At 45.8% G+C, this 21,252-nt stretch overlaps 1 protein-coding gene across 2 annotated transcripts in view; it reads right to left on the reverse strand.

Annotated features, from left to right (window-relative positions):
• Eaf6 (chromatin modification-related protein EAF6/MEAF6) overlaps window positions 1-4,841 on the reverse strand; it is a 37,590-nt gene extending 32,749 nt beyond the window's left edge. For both annotated transcript variants that reach the window (XM_075695418.1, XM_075695417.1), the window contains exons 1-3: window positions 4,750-4,841; window positions 4,268-4,383; window positions 1,046-1,133 (exon numbers count right to left, since the gene is read on the reverse strand). In XM_075695418.1, coding sequence (XP_075551533.1) covers window positions 1,046-1,133; window positions 4,268-4,383; window positions 4,750-4,827 — 282 coding nt within the window. In that variant the 5' untranslated portion in view covers window positions 4,828-4,841. The remainder of the gene's footprint in view (window positions 1-1,045; window positions 1,134-4,267; window positions 4,384-4,749) is intronic.
• Window positions 4,842-21,252: the final 16,411 nt, after the last annotated feature.

The raw sequence follows: 21,252 nt of genomic DNA on the forward strand, positions 1-21,252 counted from the left end.
GCAGACTAGATGGGCATACTTGTCTACACTTTCAGCAGAAGTTGATAGTAAAACAATGACAAGTTTGACGCTCAGCGGACTTCCCTCTGTTGCCTTAGCCGCTGAAACCAGAGAAACAGGCTTGAAAAAAGTGTACAGGCTTCAGAGTGCGAGCTCATTCTCTTTAGCACATACCACCAAACAGTGCGTAGCAGAATCTTCGAGGCTGTGCTTAGTTCTCAAGAGCGAAGTCATAGACTCGTAAGAGGCCAATTTGAGAGCAAAAAACACAAAGCTTCACTCTGCTGTTCCTGCACATTTTAACCTTATTTATGCTCACTTTATATTCTTTTTTTACTGCTTCTGCTGTGAAGTCTCTTGCCAACAATATAAATCAGACATTTTGTAAGTATGACGTGTGTAGCAGAAATCAGAGTGATTTTCTAGCAGCGCAGAACGCACTGAGCAGGAAAATGAGGTGAGCAGGAAAACGTGCTCTGGAACACCAGACATGGGGGAGCGTCACACAGACAGAAGTGAAGGTGTTAAATAAATTGGCGATGCTGAGGAAAGGATGAATGAATACTGTGTTTATTAGCACAAAGCTGGCTCTATGGCTTAAATTGGAAGAGGTTGGTATGGAAGCAAAGGAGAGAGGAGGAACACCACGGGATCAGCAGTCAATCCCAAGGATGTCAACCAGAGCTCCTCTAAAGGAGGCGGATGGTGCCTGTTTTGCGGAAGAATGCATACTGTGCTAGGAGGGTGCCTTTCACATTCACTTGTGGTTGGATCTAAACCTCGAGGTACCGCTGCCAAACCCGAGGTGCTTGGAACGTTGGTTCAGTGAATTCACTGCACGCTCACAGTAGGTGATAAATGCTTGTGTGAGCGTCCGTTTTGCATGCTGAGCAGGTAAGGTCAGGTGAAGATGTGTTCAGAAAACATTGAAGTAGGATATAATGCCCAGAAAATGTCACGCAACAATAAAATTTGTAACGGGAGTTGACAGATTAAGCATCACAGAAGACACAACCTCACAGGCAATAAACGAGACCACACTTACAGCCATAGAAGTGATGGAAGACTTTGAGAAGAGACGTTCAGCTTCCTTGAACTTGCGGTTCCTTTTGTCTGCCTTGCTGTTTGTGTTCCTGTTCAGAGCAAATACAAATGCAATAAGAAATAGCCGGGAGGAGGAGCCCTTTCTTGAGGCAATGTGTTGGGTCATAAAACCAGGTAGAAAACAAAATGAAAACGCAACAAATGCTTGCAAGGCAACCTAATAAGGGCATGTTATCTGGCTGTCAGTATGCAACAACCTTGAATTTGGACTGCCAAATATTATACTTATCGATATCATTAACACCATATAAAGCAATCACTGCCAGATTATGCTGCTTCAACTGGTTGACTGACTGCTTAACGGAGCTTAACTAGCCAGAAATGCATAGTGGAACACAAGGGCTGCCATAACAGGAGGCTCTGGAATAATTTCAACAACACAGGGCTCTTTAGCATGCATCTAAACCAACTGTGTAGTCATCAAAGTAATAACTTCTCCTACACAGTTGAACCCATTTATAACAATATTCAAGTGAGAAAAAAAATCCCATTGTAATATTCAATATATTGTTAAAACCAGTATCATTACAAGTGAGTTCAACAGTAGGTGAAAGGAACCTAAATCCTCAGTTTGCTTCTTGTGATATTATTTTCTGCAAGGGGTACCGATGTGGAACTTCAGAATCTCTAAGAAGAGTATTTTATGTGTGTGGAATGATAAGCATTACCTTTAGCAAGCAAAGCGAGCAAAGAAGAATAGGAAAACTAAACATTTCAACAGATTTTGTCGCAAGTGCGGTGGGCATGTGTGAGCATAATCGGAACTGGTTCCCAATTCTTTGTTGTTAAGCAAGAGAAGAGGCAGCATCCATGTCAGCACTTGCCTGATTTTGTTCATGTGAGCTTAACCAATTAATCGCAATAAAAAAATAATTATTACAAGTAAAGCTTTAATCAATTAATCGATCAATCGCCCAGCCCTAAAGGAAATCTTGGTAACTTCGTGCTCCTGTCAGGTGGATAAGTTCTCCCTTTCTTGAAGTAGATGGGCTCATGAGCAATGATCAGTGCACTGCACAAGAAGCACATACTGCCGTTGCTTCTCACGAGAAGCTTTGCTAGCACAAATGGCACCAGACCTTTCCTTGACCAGTTGTGTGCCTCCTAATGACCAAATGCGACCAAAGAAGAAGTAAATGTGGTTAAAGCCAAATTAAAGAAGACACATGTTTGGGCCATTAATGCAGCTCAAGCTACTGCTGTGAAGGTACAGAAGATTGCACAGGACTGCCAATATTTTGCTACATGTCATAACTCCCAACACTACAAACTAATACACTTCTGCGCACCAGTTCTTGCGAAGTTTCTTACAGCCACTGGAAGTTCATTCACAGCCGAATAAAAGCAAGCAGCAGATAATGTCAATAGTGCGACACAGGTGGGCGGCTAGCTCATTGAGTAGGCACCAGCACGAGCAAAGGTGAACAGGTAGTTGAAATTTATATTCTTTTTTTTGCACCCACCTTATTGCCAGCTGTTCAACACTGAAACAAAGCTGTACTGACAACTTAAACACAGCCTACACCTTTACAGTGCCAATAGGAACATATTCTACAACATAAAAAATGATGCAAGCAGCATCAGTCCAACAAGCGCAGCTTCAATCTGGAGCCAACATATTGACAAGAAGATTTGTCGTCGGGACATTATGTTAACCTGATGAAGACAATTGACTTGTTGCATCACTGCAGATCACTCCCGAGTCTCTGCCTTCCTGTGAACTGTGTCTTTTGTTAAACTTCAGTTTGAAGAAAACTGATATGCCACACGTACATTGCTTTAACTGCTATGTATTTTTTTTACCACAGATCTTATTTAGCCAGACTAAAGAGACTCGTACACTACTAAGAAGAATTATGACCTGTATGCTAGGACCAGTAGGACTTATTGCACAATCTGACTCTCATGTGGCCATTAAGTGGCTCCTGATTTTCTCCTGTACAATGAGCACGACAATAATGAAATGAAAGAGGAAGCACTTGTGTAAAAACAAAACAACCCTGCAGTATGCTGCTCTTGAGCAAGGTGAAAAATTGCGGCGCGCAACACTCACGTCATCCTTACTTTTCTAGTCCACACCTCTTTGTGCTGCAACACAACGAAAACATTTCAATGTGGTCCACAGCTGCTCAACTTGTAGTGTGTAAGCTAAACTAGCTGAAACTTTGAGTAGGCATGTGCATGGCAGGGAGAAACTATGATCGCACAACGGTGAGGAGACCCCCTTAGTTCTTTTTTGTCAGCGATAATAGCTCACTGCACTTGGCAGCAAAGTACTGCCAACTGCACACACACACTAGTGCTGGAAACGCACTGAACTGAATAACCTAGCGAACTACATTTGCTTTGTTAAGGTCTCAGTGAGACACTTGTTTTATCCCAAAAGGTTTACTACCACATTCGATCTGCAAAGCTGAGTGGCCAATCAGACCACAAGAAGTTCACTTTGTGTAAAAGAATTTTGAAGCTGTGCATACGCTATTGCTTGCACCTTCAAACACAAGCTTTCCCGCGCTGCTCGGGCTAAATGCATTGCAGATCCAATGTTGGGACACCTGTGAAGTAAAGCGTTCATGAAGCAGTCAGTTACATGCTGTACAACTAAGTGGAACACACACAATTGTCTTTGTTTCATTTTACACAATGTCTATGCACCGCACAGGTCCCAAATCTAATGTCATGCAATATTTACGTAGAACACCGTTGTAGACATTATGATGTTGACGAAGCAATGTCACGAGGTCGAAGGCAATATTTGACGATTGTCGAGGCATTATTCGTGATGTGCACGCACAGAGAAGTATGACACATATCTAAACACATTTCACCATTCTACACCCCTTGTGTCACAGCTCGAATTAGTTGCGCGAGCAGTGAATTGACAGAAGCATGCCGGGCTTCGTCGCAACGTGAACGTAACCAAATTAGAAAATGGAAGCATCAAACTGTTTCACTTCTAGGGCATGGCACAAAAAACAGCAGGAAGCGCCGATTATAAAAGTCCAACTCTGGTATGCATATCACAGCCACAATTGCAGGCTAAATCACAAAGACAAATGGCAGGTCAACGTTCGTGGGCTGCGACTACAACGCAGCTCACAATCGCCAACCAATACGGCCGTTTGGGGCTCAAAACAGAAGCGCGAGAAACGAAACTACTTACTTGTTCGGCGCCAAGTACCGATCCCAGCCTCGTATAATGTTTCCATACAGCTGTGTGTCCTCCAGGTAACTGCCTTCGAATGCATAGATCTGTCGCTCGAGGTTTGCGAGTGTGTCCTGCACATTAAGAGCACGCGCGAATGAAGGAGGTATAGCGCGCCAAAGTGCGGCGCGCGCTTTAAAATGCAGATTTCAAATTAGCGCAGCCAGTACTGCGGCAGCATAGCCAGGTGAAAGGTTAGGCTCACACCTAAACGCATTCAGGTAGCGATCCGTCGCCTGAGAGCTGCCGCTCCTAAAACGTAAACAAAAACACGTGCGGTCTGGTACACGCAAAACGGCCCCATGTTGCACCAGTGCTAGCGCCATTTTGAAAGAGATGAAAGATAAGGCGGTTATTTCATAACCGAAAGGCTTTGGGTGGAGTATGCGCGTCGAGACGACTGGCTAGCATTTTTTGCTGAAATTGTGAGACTTACGTACCGCTATTTCGGCCTTGCGCTTTACGAGCTCGGCGAGTTCAGCTCTCGTATCCATAAAGCTGCTGCTTTTGGACGCCATTTTTGTTGTTTGTGTAGCGCCGCACCAAATAACTGTTCCGCACTAAACTGTTATTTCAAACTTTTTATTCATATTATGAGCTCAACCATTATAAAATTTATATTTTAAATAAAATTTATTTATTGTTTATTTTAATATAAATAGAAGTTTATTAATATTAAATAACCTAAAATTTTTCAGTTCCGGTTTTGATTTTAATTTTGAAAGAATCTTACGTTCATAACTAACTTTTGCCAGTGTCTAAATATATGTGCGTGTGCTGTAACAGAGCGTGACATGCCACAAATAAAGCAAATTTAGCATTTTTATTTACATAACAGAGGAGGACGCCACAAAATGAGTGTTGTATTTCAGTCTATAAGCAAATGAAACAATTTTTGCATTCTTAGTCAATTTAGAAAAATACTTTCAATGCAGAAGTTATACAGCGTTCTAGGAAACACCCCTTTAGCAAAATTTTAGCGTTGTTTCAGCGTCATGAAAAACCCGCGAAATATGAAAATTGCCGCATGGCTACATGTTTGAGCGCCGCGATCGCAGTGTTGATACAGAACTACAGAAAGATTAGTCGACAAATGGGCCACTTACGCGAATTTTAAAGCGCAGTGCTACTACCATGGATATTTGTTTTACCTACACTACGTGCTGGCTCGCGCAGACGAGTGTAGTGCCTGGCAGAGGCTATGACGTCTTATGCTGAACTTGGCTGAGAGGACTGTAGCCAATTAGAGCAGACATGCGCGTCCTCCTCTCCATGAGCAGATGAAACGCGGCTGATTCCGCACTTCGCCTGACTTCCCACTTACTGGCTGCGTATATGCCCTTGCCTGAAACTAAACGCCAACGTACGAGCTTCCTTTCAGCAACAAATGTAGACAAACTGCAGCTAATTGCATCTCGAATGCGCAACGCACATATTAATACAGCGCGGAGCCTGAATCAGCCTGCACCATTCGTGAGTAGGATGATTTTATCTTCTTGTAAGATTCGCTCACCTTCCTCTGTGACACGCGATCATGCTAGCACTTCTCTGCTGTCCTTGCAGCGAACATTCGCTATCGTCCTGTCAGCGCCGACAGCCGCATGCATAGTGGGGCTACGCGTTTGCAACGCCGGCCTGTTTGTCTGTCGTCTGCTGTGTCCACTCATCCGAAACCGCACTGCGAAAAGTGTAGTATTCATGCTACACTGCTGATGTAAAATATATGGCTCTGTTTAAGGGGCGGCACTACACTTCTCCTACATGAACTAAAAAAAAAAAAGGCTATTTCCTACTCCACTGGTGTTCGGTGTGAACTATTTGTGCATGCGCAGCGGTCGTAGTGTAGCTATAGCGTTTATCACTACATTAGCTCGCGGTAAGTGTACTCTTTTCGGTGTCACTTTCAGTTTCGGTTTTAGGGCGCATTGACGCATGTTCTGTGGTGAGGCGCCTACTGCATATTGAAATTTAATCTTTCTTTGGATCGAGTAGCTGCTCGCAATGCTATGCTACGCTAAAGAATTTTTTTATAAGTAATTCTTTCTTGACTCCTGTTTGTATTAACGTAAATATGTTCGACGCGTTTAGCAAGTATGGGATACAGGCATATCACGCGTGCAATCTTACATTTTTCATAAACTAAGTGTGGCTTAAAGAAATATATTTACTATACAGCGCCATGCAACCCCAGAAGTGGTGCACAAGGAAGTTGTATTTTAAATAGTTATTTGCGTGATCTGTGTAATTACAGAAACAATGTCCAGCTATGTGGACATTTGATATCAGGTTTTATTTACACATTTATTTTAAAAAAGCAGTGAATACACAAAAACACTGAAATAGTAACTATTGTTGCGTTTCATGCAACGTTCGGAACAAATCCAATTGACTATGGATCAAGTAAACTCCCTTAAGCGGAAATGTCGGATAAACTGAACGGAATAAGTATTAGCTTTGGTTGGCCGTCCATAGGCTCAATGTTGGCAAACTTTGGTTAAATGGAACTCGTCGATTGGTGATCTCCGGCTAAACGGAACTTTAACCAAAACCATCACGCAGAGCATCGGCGCATGGAACAGTAAAAGTCCGCCAAACATGTCAAGTGATGATGCTATAAATAACAAGCAATCCATCCAGGCAGTTCGCAAAAGTTTACGGCATTTAAGAATGCCGAAGTTGCAACGGTGTTTACATCATGACGATTTCGTTATGATCGGCCGCGGCGGTCGCATTTCGCCTCCATCGAAATGCGATAACGCCCGCGTCCCCGACATTGGGGGTACGTCAAAGATCTGCAGGTGCTCAGAATTAATCCGGAATCCACTAATACGGCGTGCCTCATAATCAATAAAACACGTTGTAGGGCTAGTTGGTGCATAACTTGCAATAGCTTATTCTATTGTAAGTTATGCACCAACTAGCCCTACAACGTGTTTTACTGCAGTACCTTTCTTCTACAGTGGGCCCCTTTCTATGTGTGCCTTCCAGTGCGCCGAATCCTTCGGTGGTGGTAGCGCCTTGTCCTGTCCGTATTCCTTCTAGTGTGTCGTCAATTTTGGCGCTTATTCTATTGTAAGTTATGCACCAACTAGCCCTACAACGTGTTTTACTGCAGTACCTTTCTTCTACAGTGGGCCCCTTTCTATGTGTGCCTTCCAGTGCGCCGAATCCTTCGGTGGTGGTAGCGCCTTGTCCTGTCCGTATTCCTTCTTGTGTGTCGTCAATTTTGGCGCTTATTCTATTGTAAGTTATGCACCAACTAGCCCTACAACGTGTTTTACTGCAGTACCTTTCTTCTACAGTGGGCCCCTTTCTATGTGTGCCTTCCAGTGCGCCGAATCCTTCGGTGGTGGTAGCGCCTTGTCCTGTCCGTATTCCTTCTAGTGTGTCGTCAATTTTGGCGCTTATTCTATTGTAAGTTATGCACCAACTAGCCCTACAACGTGTTTTACTGCAGTACCTTTCTTCTACAGTGGGCCCCTTTCTATGTGTGCCTTCCAGTGCGCCGAATCCTTCGGTGGTGGTAGCGCCTTGTCCTGTCCGTATTCCTTCTTGTGTGTCGTCAATTTTGGCACTTATTCTATTGTAAGTTATGCACCAACTAGCCCTACAACGCGTTTTACTGCAGTACCTTTCTTCTACAGTGGGCCCTTTCTATGTGTGCCTTCCAGTGCGCCGAATCCTTCGGTGGTGGTAGCGCCTTGTCCTGTCCGTATTCCTTCTTGTGTGTCGTCAATTTTGGCACTTATTCTATTGTAAGTTATGCACCAACTAGCCCTACAACGTGTTTTACTGCAGTACCTTTCTTCTACAGTGGGCCCTTTCTATGTGTGCCTTCCAGTGCGCCGAATCCTTCGGTGGTGGTAGCGCCTTGTCCTGTCCGTATTCCTTCTTGTGTGTCGTCAATTTTGGCGCTTATTCTATTGTAACTCATAATCAAGTCGTGGCTTTGGCACGTAAAGCACCAGAATTCGATTAAATTCACTTCGTTATAATGATGCTCGAACAGGAAGATGACGGTGATGGCGGTGACTTCTAAATCTGGAGCAGTTAGGATCTTGCATTAAGGCTGCCACTATACCGGTTTGTTCGAACCGCCAGGAATAATGAAGAGATTTCAGATGCCGCCCTTGTTGCCTACCTTTGATAATCGGTGAATCGGTGAAGTTCGTGGCGAAGGCTATGACTGTATAAACGATGCTATATATATATATATATATATATATATATATATATATATATATATATATATATATATATATATATATATATATTAGTGCGCGCGAATGTTTCGGACCTGACGACAAGATATGCATAGTTAAAAGGCTGCAGCGCTATTTTGAACGTGAGGCGAGCGCATAGTTATTGGGATGTTTTTCGTCTAGAACACGAACCTGCGCAGTAGAAGCTGCATACAATACTAGAAGCTGAGCGCAGTAAAGTGTCCATTTTTCCCCACAAATCGAAACACTCGGACGCTTTTCGAACACAACCAGTGTGCGTGTGTGTGTGTGTGTGTGTGTGTGTGTGTGTGTGTGTGTGTGTGTGTGTGTGTGTGTGTGTGTGTGTGCGTGTGTGTGTGTGTGTTTGTGTGTGTGCGCGCTAAAATCAAACTTCGAATAAAAGGGACACATTTTTTGTGTATGTTGTTTTTTACTATGTTACGAATGACACGTAACAAGAGCCGACAATCTAACCAGCGCGTGGCAATATCGAAACAAATTAATTACTGTACTGTATTGTACACTGAACTAGCATCTGCGCGTCTTTTGACATCAGTGCTTTTTTTTTTTTGCATGTTGATCTCTGCCTTGATGTGCGATCGGTAGCGATCTTGCCTTGCGGTCACTGTGTTGGCGAGACTGTTTACCCTTCCGTACACAGTTAAGACAGACATGATTTCCTTCGTTAACTGTAAACTTTGTCCGAGTCATTAGCGTCTCAGGATTGCTTGTTGACGCTCAGCACGGCCTATTTTAAATGCAGCAGCGGCGTAGTCATATTGACGGACACCACAGTGCAGCTACACAATGGTACAATACAGCCGGCGAAACTCAAGCTTCGAACCATCAACGTTTTCTCCTACGTAGAGAATGTATTTCCCTGCAGTAGAGATGTTCCCGGGATTCAGTCACGTGTGCAGCGGCTGCAGCTTTTGTTTCGCATGCGTTCTCGTGTAAAGCGCTATACGCACAATAAGTGCCCGCTATCTGAGGCGGCGACGATTTCAGGGTCTTGTCATGTTGCTGTCAGCAGTGCAACCGGCACCAACTGCTGGCGTTAATTTCGAAACCAAAGCCCGCGTCGCACTCCTTCAGCGGCGGCATGCACGTTACGTTGAAACCGCTTTTCGTTGATGCCTTGGTCATTGCGCGACCCACTTGAGAGCACTGTGATCGCGGCCCACTAACGCGTTTGGTTATGCGGGTATTTTCATATTTCGCGCGCTTCCTTCCTGGCACGCGCAAAAAAAAAAAAAAAAAAAAAAGACGATTGCGTACACAAATGTAATACTGCCGAACCGGACGTTTCCCAGAATCCGCTGCAATTTCTCCATCGAATATTTGTCTCTAAATATAATACTGACGGAGCTCATTATTTAACGTTGATTACTTACATAACTAAATGGTACGCATAAAAATTCTACAATTTGCTCCGTAATGTGGCCGACAAGATGCTTTTTATCTCGGATTCCGACAGCACACCAAAATATTTAAAGACATTGGCTAGAAACAGCTGGGACATCCTACCCTGTCTGTCCGGACAGGCCGCCATTGGAATATGAACCTGGCAACGTTTAACGCTAGAACGTTATCTAGTGAGGCGAGTCTAGCAGTGCTATTGGAGGAATTAGAGGGAAGTAAATGGGATATAATAGGGCTCAGTGAAGTTAGGAGGCCAAAAGAAGCATATACAGTGCTAAAAAGCGGGCATGGCCTGTGCTACCGGGGCATAGCGGAGAGACGAGAACTAGGAGTCGGATTCGTGATTAATAAGAATATAGCTGGTAACATACAGGAATTCTATAGCATCAACGAGAGGGTGGCCGGTCTTGTTGTGAAACTTAATAAGAGGTACAAAATGAAGGTTGTACAGGTCTACGCCCCTACATCCAGTCATGATGACCAGGAAGTCGAAAGCTTCTATGAAGACGTCGAATCGGCGATGGGTAGAGTGAAAACAAAATACACTATACTAATGGGCGACTTTAATGTCAAGGTAGGCAAGAAGCAGGCTGGAGACAAGGCAGTGGGGGAATATGGCATAGGCACTAGGAATAGCAGGGGAGAGTTATTAGTAGAGTTTGCGGAACAGAATAATATGCAGATAATGAATACCTTCTTCCGCAAGCGGGATAGCCGAAAGTGGACGTGGAGGAGCCCGAACGGCGACACTAGAAATGAAATAGACTTCATACTCTGCGCTAACCCTGGCATCATACAAGATGTGGACGTGCTCGGCAAGGTGCGCTGCAGTGACCACAGGATGGTAAGAACTCGAATTAGCCTAGACCTGAGGAGGGAAAGGAAAAAACTGGTACATAAGAAGCCGATCAATGAGTTAGCGGTAAGAGGGAAAATAGAGGAATTTCAGATCAAGCTACAGAACAGGTATTCGGCTTTAACTCAGGAAGAGGACCTTAGTGTTGAAGCAATGAACGACAATCTTGTGGGCATCATTAAGAAGTGTGCAATGGAAGTCGGTGGTAACTCCGTCAGGCAGGATACCAGTAAACTATCGCAGGAGACGAAAGATCTGATAAAGAAACGCCAATGTATGAAAGCCTCTAACCCTACAGCTAGAATAGAACTGGCAGAACTTTCGAAGTTAATCAACAAGCGTAAGACAGCTGACATAAGGAAGTATAATATGGACAGAATTGAACATCTTCTCAGGAATGGAGGAAGCCTAAAAGCAGTGAAGAAGAAACTAGGAATTGGCAAGAATCAGATGTATGCGTTAAGAGACAAAGCCGGCAATATCATTACTGATATGGATGAGATAGTTCAAGTGGCTGAGGAATTCTATAGAGATTTATACAGTACCAGTGGCACCCATGACGATAATGGAAGAGAAAATAGTCTAGAGGAATTCGAAATCCCACAGGTAACGCCGGAAGAAGTAAAGAAAGCCTTGGGAGATATGCAAAGGGGGAAGGCAGCTGGGGAGGATCAGGTAACAGCAGATCTGTTGAAGGATGGGGGACAGATTGTTCTAAAGAAACTGTCCACCCTGTATACGCAATGCCTCATGACCTCGAGCGTACCGGAATCTTGGAAGAACGCTAGCATAATCCTAATCCATAATGAAGGGGACGCCAAAGACATGAAAAATTATAGACCGATCAACTTACTGTCAGTTGCCTACAAACTATTTACTAAGGTAATCGCAAATAGAATCAGGAACACCTTAGACTTCTGTCAAGCAAAGGACCAGGCAGGATTCCGTAAAGGCTACTCAACAATAGACCATATTCACAGTATCAATAAGGTGATACAGAAGTGTGCGGAATGTAACAACCCCTATATATAGCTTTCATTGATTACGAGAAAGCGTTTGATTCTGTCGAAACCTCAGCATTCATGGAGGCATTACGGAACCAGGGTGTAAACGAGCCATATGTAAAAATACTGAAAGATATCTATAGCGGCTCCACAGCCACTGTAGTCCTCCATAAAGAAAGCAACAAAATCCCAATAAAGAAAGGCGTCAGGCAGGGACCTACGATCTCTCCAATGCTATTCACAGCGTGTTTACAGGATGTATTTAGAGACCTGGATTGGGAAGAATTGGGGATAAAAATGAATGGAGAATACCTTAGTAACTTGCGATTCGCTGATGATATTGCCTTGCTTAGTAACTCAGGGGACCAATTGCAATGCATGCTCACTGTCCTGGAGAGGCAAAGCAGAAGAGTGGGTCTAAAAATTAATCTGCAGAAAACTAAAGTAATGTTTAACAGTCAGGGGAGGGAACAGCAATTTACAATAGGTAGCGAGGCACTAGAAGCAGTAAGGGAATACATCTACTTAGGGCAGGTAGTGACAGCGGATCCAGATCATGAGACGGAAATAATCAGAAGAATAAGAATGGGCTGGGGTGAGTTTGGCAGGCATTCTCAGATCATGAACAGTAGGTTGTCGTTATCCCTCAAGAGAAAAGTGTATAACAGCTGTGCCTTACCAGTACTCACCTACGGGGCAGAAACCTGGAGGCTTACGAAAAGGGTTCTACTCAAATTGAGGACGACGCAACGAGCTATGGAAAGAAAAATGATAGGTTTAACGTTAAGGGATAAGAAAAGAGCAGATTGGGTGAAAGAACAAAGGCGAGTTAATCAAGAAAAAGAAATGGGGGGGGGGGGGCATGGGCAGGACATGTAATGAGGACGGAAGATAACCGATGGTCATTAAGGGTTACGGACTGGATTCCAAGGGAAGGGAAGCGTAGCAGGGGGCGGCAGAAAGTTAGGTGGGCGGATGAGATTAAGAAGTTTGGAGGGACGACATGGCCACAATTAGTACATGACCGGGGTTGTTGGAGAAGTATGGGAGAGGCCTTTGCCCTGCAGTGGGCGTAACCAGGCTGATGATGATTACCCTGTCTAGACTTTGCCGAGTTGCTACACTATAATATTAAGAATACTAGCATCAGTCAAAAATAATATTTTAATGCAGGTTGCCGGGGTACAATAATCAGGAGTGCGTGTGCAAATATTCAAGAGCGGCGACGTCGGGCGCGTACGTTACATATTGTAACGCACAGTTGAGTGACGCTACTTTAATAACTTTACGTTGGGCGAACTTGTGCCCGACAAGCAGCTAAGCGAGAGCGTCGCTAAAACGTCCACAGTCTCTTTCGCCGAAGAGGCAGCCGTGGCTCTAGCGGCAGCGGAGGGCTACCGATCCAACAGGTCCTTAACCATACTCACAGACTCACAAGCAGCATGCCGCAACTACCTAAACGGCAGAATCAGCCACAGCGCACTCCGCATCCTCCGCTCAAATGGCAAAACCGTCAACAACCAGGCCAAACACATGATAGTTTGGGTGCCGGGACATACCGACATTACGGGAAATCAGGAGGCCGATAGGATAGCTCGAGGGCACGCAACAAACCGAGCATCCAACAATCCCGACCCCGCTGAGGAACCCGAGCCGGTAGCCCAAAGCTATTCAGAGATACTAAACTACAGTCTGGTTAACCTCCCTGCCTTTCCGTCTTCCCTTCTTCTCTAAACTACTACAGAGGCATCAGACGAAAATACCCGCCCCCTCACAAACAACTAAATAGAGAAAATGCCGTAGAATGGCGACAGATACAAACGGGAACATTCCCGTGCCTAAACATGCTAAGCAAGATCTACCCCACGCAGTACGACAGCAAGTGCCCATGGTGTGGAGACAAACCAACCCTATACCATACAACATGGGCTTGCCAGAAAACAGAAGGGCTAGCCATAATAAAAAACCCGAGTGCGGAACAGTAGGAGAGGATGCTATCTCAGCGACATCCTGAAAGTCCAACAAGGACTAGTAAGGCGGGCACGCAGGGCAGCTACCCTCAGCGGAGCCCTGGACTAGGGGAACCGACCCTGGAGAAAAGATGGAAGACTCCATCTGAAGCTGCAAAAATCACTGCAAAATAGAGCAAATAAACGTTTTTCATCATCATCATCTCTTTCGCCGCAGTCCCGCACTTCTCCTTCCCTCGTGTCCCGCGCTCATAGCACGTTGCTCCGATTGCGCGTGCCTTGCGAGCCCGTGTTGTCCGCTTCGCTGCCGCTATGTTTCGCAGGTAGCAGTAAACAGCTGGACGGACGCAGGAAGCGGCTGGCGCGCGTAATTTGAAATCATCTTGTGTCAATATAGTATAAGGAGACGGCCGCGCATAAGCATGCAGATGTGTACCATAATTAGGCGTTGCGCCTTTTATGCGTAATTGCCGTTGTGCTTCTGTGAGGCGAGACCATATATACGCGTGCGGTGTCGAAGACCACTGCACATTGTCTGAGATGTGGCATTGGCGTCGCCACAAACAAGTTATTTTCCATGCTTCGGACTCGCGCAACGGTCCCACTCTATACTTAGCCCACCTTTTGAGGAGACGCTGCGCATCGATGAAAACCAGGAATCTGAGAGGTTCGGCGGTGATGTCCATCCGTTACGGAGGAGTACTTTTTTCTTTTCAGCTTCGTTTTCCTAATACTTTTCACCCGTTTGTACATTCCCAGTGATGCCCTCTTGCGTCACGACACGATAGGACGCGACAGACCTAATCTCCAACGCCCGTTCTCCTCTGTTCACTCCACCGTGCACGAGTTATATGCAGCCAGCGGAAACGCAAAGCACGCACACGCAGGCTACTAGTATAGCGTGCTCACGCTATAGGCGTAGGAGGACTCACGCACGCGCGCTTACTCTCACGCACGCGTTGCACGAGTGCGAAGCACACGCTGACAGACACACGCTCACACACGAACACACACACACGCACACACATAAGAGCACACACACGCGCACACGGCACATAAAGATATACGGATTAATTACGCACGCAGTATACGCATCTACAAACACACACACGCACCCCGCCAAGTCACGACTCTGCATTCGTCTTGTTCGGTGTCCCGAGTCACGGCAGGGAGTCATCAGGGCCGGAGCGAAATTACCAAATCCAATGGCTAAGCGCTGGCGCGTGGGTCGCGCTGTCTCCCCCTCGTCTCTCTTCCGAGCCACGCGGCTCTGACATTCGCGTGCATCGAGATCCGCATAAGGCACTGGCGGCGAGACCTTCGGTTTAGTTTAGTCAGGCAGAGCGCAGTGACTGCAGGACTGCGAAAGACGCCACGCAAGGCGGTCGGCCGACCATTTATTTGCGGTTTGTTTACTGAACAGGGAACTGGTCGAGCAACATCAGGCCGTCTGGCCCCTGCGGCATCGTTCATGATGGCAGAAGGTGAATAGGAGAAGGGATAGAACCACGGGAGGATCTGAGTGTAAATGGTAGAGTGCACTATGATATCATAGTACGCTCTACTCCAGCGCACGGTTCACCCACTGTGAAACTTGGAAATACGTATGGCTTGAGAACTGTGCATTCATTCGGAAGTTTGGTGTTTGAACATCCAGCAACAACGCACATATGCGTTCGGGCCTGTTGGTATTACATAGCGACTATACATTTAGGACTCATGTCGAGTCGCTGTCCCGATTATTTCGGCGCAAGGAATGGGAGTTCCAGAGTGTCCCGTACATGCATTTTTGTCGAAGAGCTAATTCGGTACCCTCCACTATGTGACGCCTCGCATAGGAAGCAGGGTTATTTTGTATTTAAAGTTGACCGGAGAGAGAGAGGCATTGGACGTCGTACCGACTACAGATACAAAACAGCTGCTCGATCAATGATTTCCACGCGCCTATATACAGGAGTCGCATGTTGGGCTATCGGCCATTTCAATTAATGCAGTAGGAGCAAGCGTTCGCATAAATCCAGCTCCCACACGTAAGCATAAGAGAGAAGGTACAACAACGTAGCTTCGCAGCGGGAGAGGTTAGATGGCATTTGCAGCCGTAGCGAGGGATCCAGGTTACCCAGCCGATAATTGGAGACGCTCGGAGAACTCCAGAAAACTTTTGTCTTTCTGCGGCCAAGCGGATGAAGTCGCCCGGCAGCGATCGTCCTCGTCAAAGGAATCGGAAGCGTCTACAAGGGTCTTCGGGTGTGAGCATGCAGACCAGGCAGCCTTTTCAGCAAAGTCGTTGCCGAAGATGCCACAATTAACGGGAAACCACGTTGACGTCGAAACTTGCGCATAAAACTACTAGCGGAAAGCGCAACATGGACCTGTCACATATAATAGGCAGGCATATAATAGGTTCCCGTACTCTAAGAAATCGCGAAGGGCGACAAAGGTCAAACCGAAAGGTTTAGACAGCTCTTGCCACGTTTGAACGGCAGGAAAGATGCGAGAGTGCACGAAAAAAGTGAAGGACGAAAATATTTTGTTACATATTTCCCACAGTGAAATTAGAAGCTTCACGTGGATGATGCAGATGTGCGATAAACATTCCGACGCATGAAGTGCACTGACATCGTCTAAGACAGCCAACTCATTAATAAAGAGGTCAACAAAGCCTTAAATGCATACGGTTTCTCCCCAGATACGGCACTACACTACACCTGCCCTATTCAACACATTTCGACGTGCAGAATCCGCTCGATGAGCTTCCATACGTATATCGGATGTTTTTTTTTTTTAGCTGCATCAAATTTTTAAAAATTGCTTGTGGCAGATAGTACAATTCTAACCCTTGATCTAAGTTATTGGATGAGGCGGCCATTATACTAGAAGTCAATATGCTTAATTGAATAATCAGTATAATCACTCAAATTAACTTTTTTAATTAATTACCTTAGGGCACATATTTTAAACTACGAATTATAGTCGGTGATATTCCGCAAGGCGTAACTCACTGGGAACAAATTCTCGCGGCGGCACCAGTTTCCACATACTAATTTTCGAAGGGTCCGATGGCGTTCCAGCTACCTTTTCTTTATTAAAATGCTGTATTACGCACCGAAGCACAAGAGTTATACCGCCTTCAGCTGCGCCAGTGAGTGCTTCGAAAGCCGGCAAGCCCTCGAGAATCGCAGAGGAGCGCCGTAGTTTAAACCAGGACGCCATAAAGCATCCCTTACTCTGAAATGTGATGGAGGAAGTGGGCCTTCCAACCCCCAACCGATTCAGCGAGCCCAAGATCGGGAGCGAGAGCGCCAATGCCTTATGATTACGCATTAATTCTAAGATTTATGATTATAACTATAGAAGATCATCAAGGCAAAGTCGGTATAGCAACAAGGTAGGTCACTACAATCGGCACAACAAGTAACGCTACCACGTTTCTGCAAGAGAACCAATGCCTATCTAAGACGGCAGATTAAGATTTCATTTCATTTTGGTTTGGAAAGCATTAGAACACCTACAGTTGCCGCAACGCTCGGCGCAAAAAGAAAGCGGACCACTACAGGTATAGCAACAAGTAATTAATTAGGCACAATCAATATTAATTAATGGTAGTTACGATTAATTAAGTATCGTTTTGATTGATTAAGATTAAAACATATAATGTCAATCACAATTAATTAACGCCAAATAAATTGGCGGATAATTGGGGTAAATCAATGGTGATGCAAAATTAATTTAAGCTAAATTTAAGCCTAACCAACAATAAATAAGCGTACTTAAGAATAATTAAGCCTAACTTAGATTGCACAAAGCTAAGTTGAATAACATTAATCCAGATGAATTAGGGGAATTAATGTGAATCAAGCCAAACTAAGCTTAAATGACAACGAAAGAAATCGAGAAAACGTCGCCGTCAAACAGCCCGACGCCTTCTCAGACACGTCAGATACTCACGGGCGCAAGTTAAGCGACTGGAAAGAATACTTATGCGCTGCTTGACAAGTCCCATTTCCTCGAGCAATTGCTTGCGCGCATGTACGCTGCATGTTTATCTGGAACCCATACGCAAAGTACATAGTGCACTGTTCAACCGCCAAGTCTGCTCAAAACATGTTTTACGTTCTCGACTAAATTATTCCTCAGAGTTCTTCAAAAATTGCAGCGTGCAAATAAAAGTAATAAAACACTTTGTTTCATTCAAAGCGCGTTCGTCTTATACATCAGTCATTCTCAGAATATTAAATAACGAAGTGCAAAACAATGTTAGTGCTCAGTATCTGAAAGTGGTGCAGTTTCATTGGTGCTGCTCTTTACCGGCAGCGCGGTGGCGCTTGAGCGATGCAATTACCAAGTATTGCTTAGGGCTAACTTCACTTTGGCACGCAAGAAAGAAAGAAAGAAAGAAAGAAAGAAAGAAAGAAAGAAAGAAAGAAAGAAAGAAAGAAAGAAAGAAAGGAACAAAGAAACAGGCTGTGCACAGGGCGTTAAAACTTTTCTTAGCACGCCATCGGAAGAGTCCAAGCGCAACACTAAAGCTGGCCATCGCTGACAGCGGTATCGCCCTTTTCTGCGAAACCGCGAATTTTTCGCCGAGTATTATCGCAGAAAAATGCTTGGGTAGAAACAAGGAGCTGTTGTATTAGCAGCCTTGACGAGGCACGTTCCGCATCTTTCTTTACGCACAGGCGTCCGTTGGTAAAGTTACGGCAGGCCTGTTGCGAGTCGGTAACGACATGAACTTCCCTGCCTACCCTGTCTTGTTGCTTTATTACCAGCGCCATGGCTATGGTCTCAGCCGCAGCTGGGGCCTCTGTCCTGACGGAGGCCACGAGGGTCAAGGAGTTGTCTCTCCCGTTCACGGTAGCTACCGCGAAGATACAGGGTTCCGCTGCTGGCGGCTCAGATTCTAGGCCCGAGGCTGCAAGAATCCCATCAAATCACGTGGACGCCGGGCCACGCGGGACCGGAGGGGAACGAAAGGGCGAACGCCTTAGCTCGAGCGCTAGTCAACCGAGCGGGGCAAAACCAATCGTCTCATCAAACCGACCCTTTACCTTCGTGCCCCTGCCATCTAATGCGACCGACTCGAGATTCAGCGACTCAACCGCAGGATTTATCCTCCCCCTCGAAGAAAGCTCAGCACTGAAGAGGCAGTAGCTCTCAGACTTATTCAGACCAACAGATTTTCAAACCTACAGAGATACAGCAAAATGTACGTACCCACAAACATATCGCGGCATCTGCCCCTGGTGCGGGGACACACGCCCTACACTCTTTCACATCTCGTGGGGGTGCGGAGGCAAACCTCAACACTTAAAGACCCCTAGCACGTCATTTGAGCAGTGGGAGGTACAGCCGACCGGCGATACCCCGGCGGGACATGAAGCTCTCGTCCAGCAAGGGCGTCGAACAGCCATGTCTAGTGGAGTCCTGGAATGAGGACACCACCCACTCGACCTCAAGACCAACGACCACGATGGTCCAAAAATATTTTCTTTCTTTCTCTCTCTACGCACAAGCGTACACATTAGCCTAATGTAAAACCCGCGTGGAATAAGTGACATATTCGCTTGTCCAGGATCCCTTCCACGCGTTTCGCCTTTTTATTGTGCCAATATGTGTCAGGTTAACTATAAACAACAAATCCGGAAGCAAGCTATAATGAAGAGTTCGCCGTGACTTTAACTCTTATATCCCCTTGTCGTTTGCCTTCTGTGCTGCGTAGCGAACTGTTGTAAATAATAACAACGACAAGGAAGAGGCAGACGTAGTAGAGAGAACGCCTTTCGTATCAATTAATATTTTCCTGTTTTAAGAAGTGCCTGCGGACGACCGCTTCTAAACTGCGCACACGAAAAACCCGTTTCCGTTCCAAGGACTGAAGTAAATGCTTCCGCGTGGGCTCGGACGTGCATACGTCGCGCGTATATAGTATAATGTCCGTGACCCGAGGATGACTGAAGCCCTTCGTGCAACGCTGTATTATAACGACGCCGGCGGTGCGCTTGCGCAACCGGGGCCTGTCTTTCCGGGTGACATCGTCGCCACAAAAGGGGGGAGGGGGAGAGGGGGGAAGGCTCGCAATGGAATGCGGCACCGGTGCCATGCCTCTCGACGTCCGCAAGAATGACGTTGGCGTATGGTACAAGCTCGATTACGCTACGCAGTCTGTCGTCTCACGAGCCCTGCATATCCCCATACGATATGCTGAACAGCTGAACGTATCGCGTAAAGTGGATGCGTAACCGAAATCATTTAACGCTTAGAAAACATTGACGCGCGTTTTTACGCAATAAATTAATAAGCCTTGCAAACGGGGGCGCCGCTGTCCCCCGCTGCCAGAAGTGGAATAAAGTCATTTGCAGCACATCCCCCCCCCCCCCCCCCCCACTTTCACGTTTGAAAGCAGGCCATGTCGGCTACTCACTGGCAAATTCAAATAAGCTGAAACCGAGTTTTCTTTCAGAATAGTGGCCACGTTAATAGTGATAGGTAGAGCCTCGCGTGCAAGAGGACCGTGGTTCGAATCCCGGTGCTGCACAATTTTCCACATGATTAAAAAAAACAAAAAGATCCGCGTGTTGATAAAATTGCATAAACAGGCCTGGAGTGCGGCCTGATCCTGGTGACTAGAACCGGCAAAACGCACTCCCTCATCAGAGCAGGATTGGCCACCTCGTGTAGTACTTGGCCACAACCTACTATATGAATACAACAATCAAACCCACAGTCCCCAGAATTTGCGAAGCAACTGACCACAGCGGCGGTCAGACCTGCGACGCAGCAGAGGGTGCTAAGAATACCTGGCTCCGGGCAGGCAGCCATTGGAATCTGAACCTGGCAATGTCTGACCTTACAATGTTGTATAGTGAGGCGAGTCTAGCAGTGCTATTGGAAGAATTAGAGGGCAGTAAATGGGATATAATAGGGCTCAGTGAAGTTAGGAGGGCAAATGAAGCATATACAATGCTAACATACGTGCATGTCCTGTGCTACAGGGGCTTAGCAGAGAGACGAGAACTAGGAGCCAGATTCCAGATTAATAAGGATATCACTAGTAACGTACAGGAATTGTATAGCATTAACGAGAGGGTTGCTGTGAAACTTAATAAGAGGTACAAATTGAAGGTCGTACAGGTCTACGCCCCTACATCCAGTAATGATGACCAGGAAGTCGAAAGCCTCTATGAAGGCGTGGCATCGGCGATGGATAAAGTCAAAACAATATACACTATACTGATGGGCGACTTCAATGCCAGGGTAGGCAAGAAGCAGGCTGGAGACAAGTCAGTGGGGGAATATGGCATAGACTCTAGGAATAGCAGGTGAAAGTTATTGGTAGAGTTTGCAGAAGAGAATAATATGCGAATAATGAATACCTTCTTCCGCAAGCGGCATAGCCGAATGTGAATGTGGAGGAGCCCGAATGGCAAGACTAGAAATGAAATAGACCTTATACTCTGCGCTAACTCTG

Source organism: Dermacentor variabilis, chromosome 6 (genome assembly GCF_050947875.1).
Source record: "Dermacentor variabilis isolate Ectoservices chromosome 6, ASM5094787v1, whole genome shotgun sequence".
NCBI lineage: Eukaryota > Metazoa > Arthropoda > Arachnida > Ixodida > Ixodidae > Dermacentor > Dermacentor variabilis.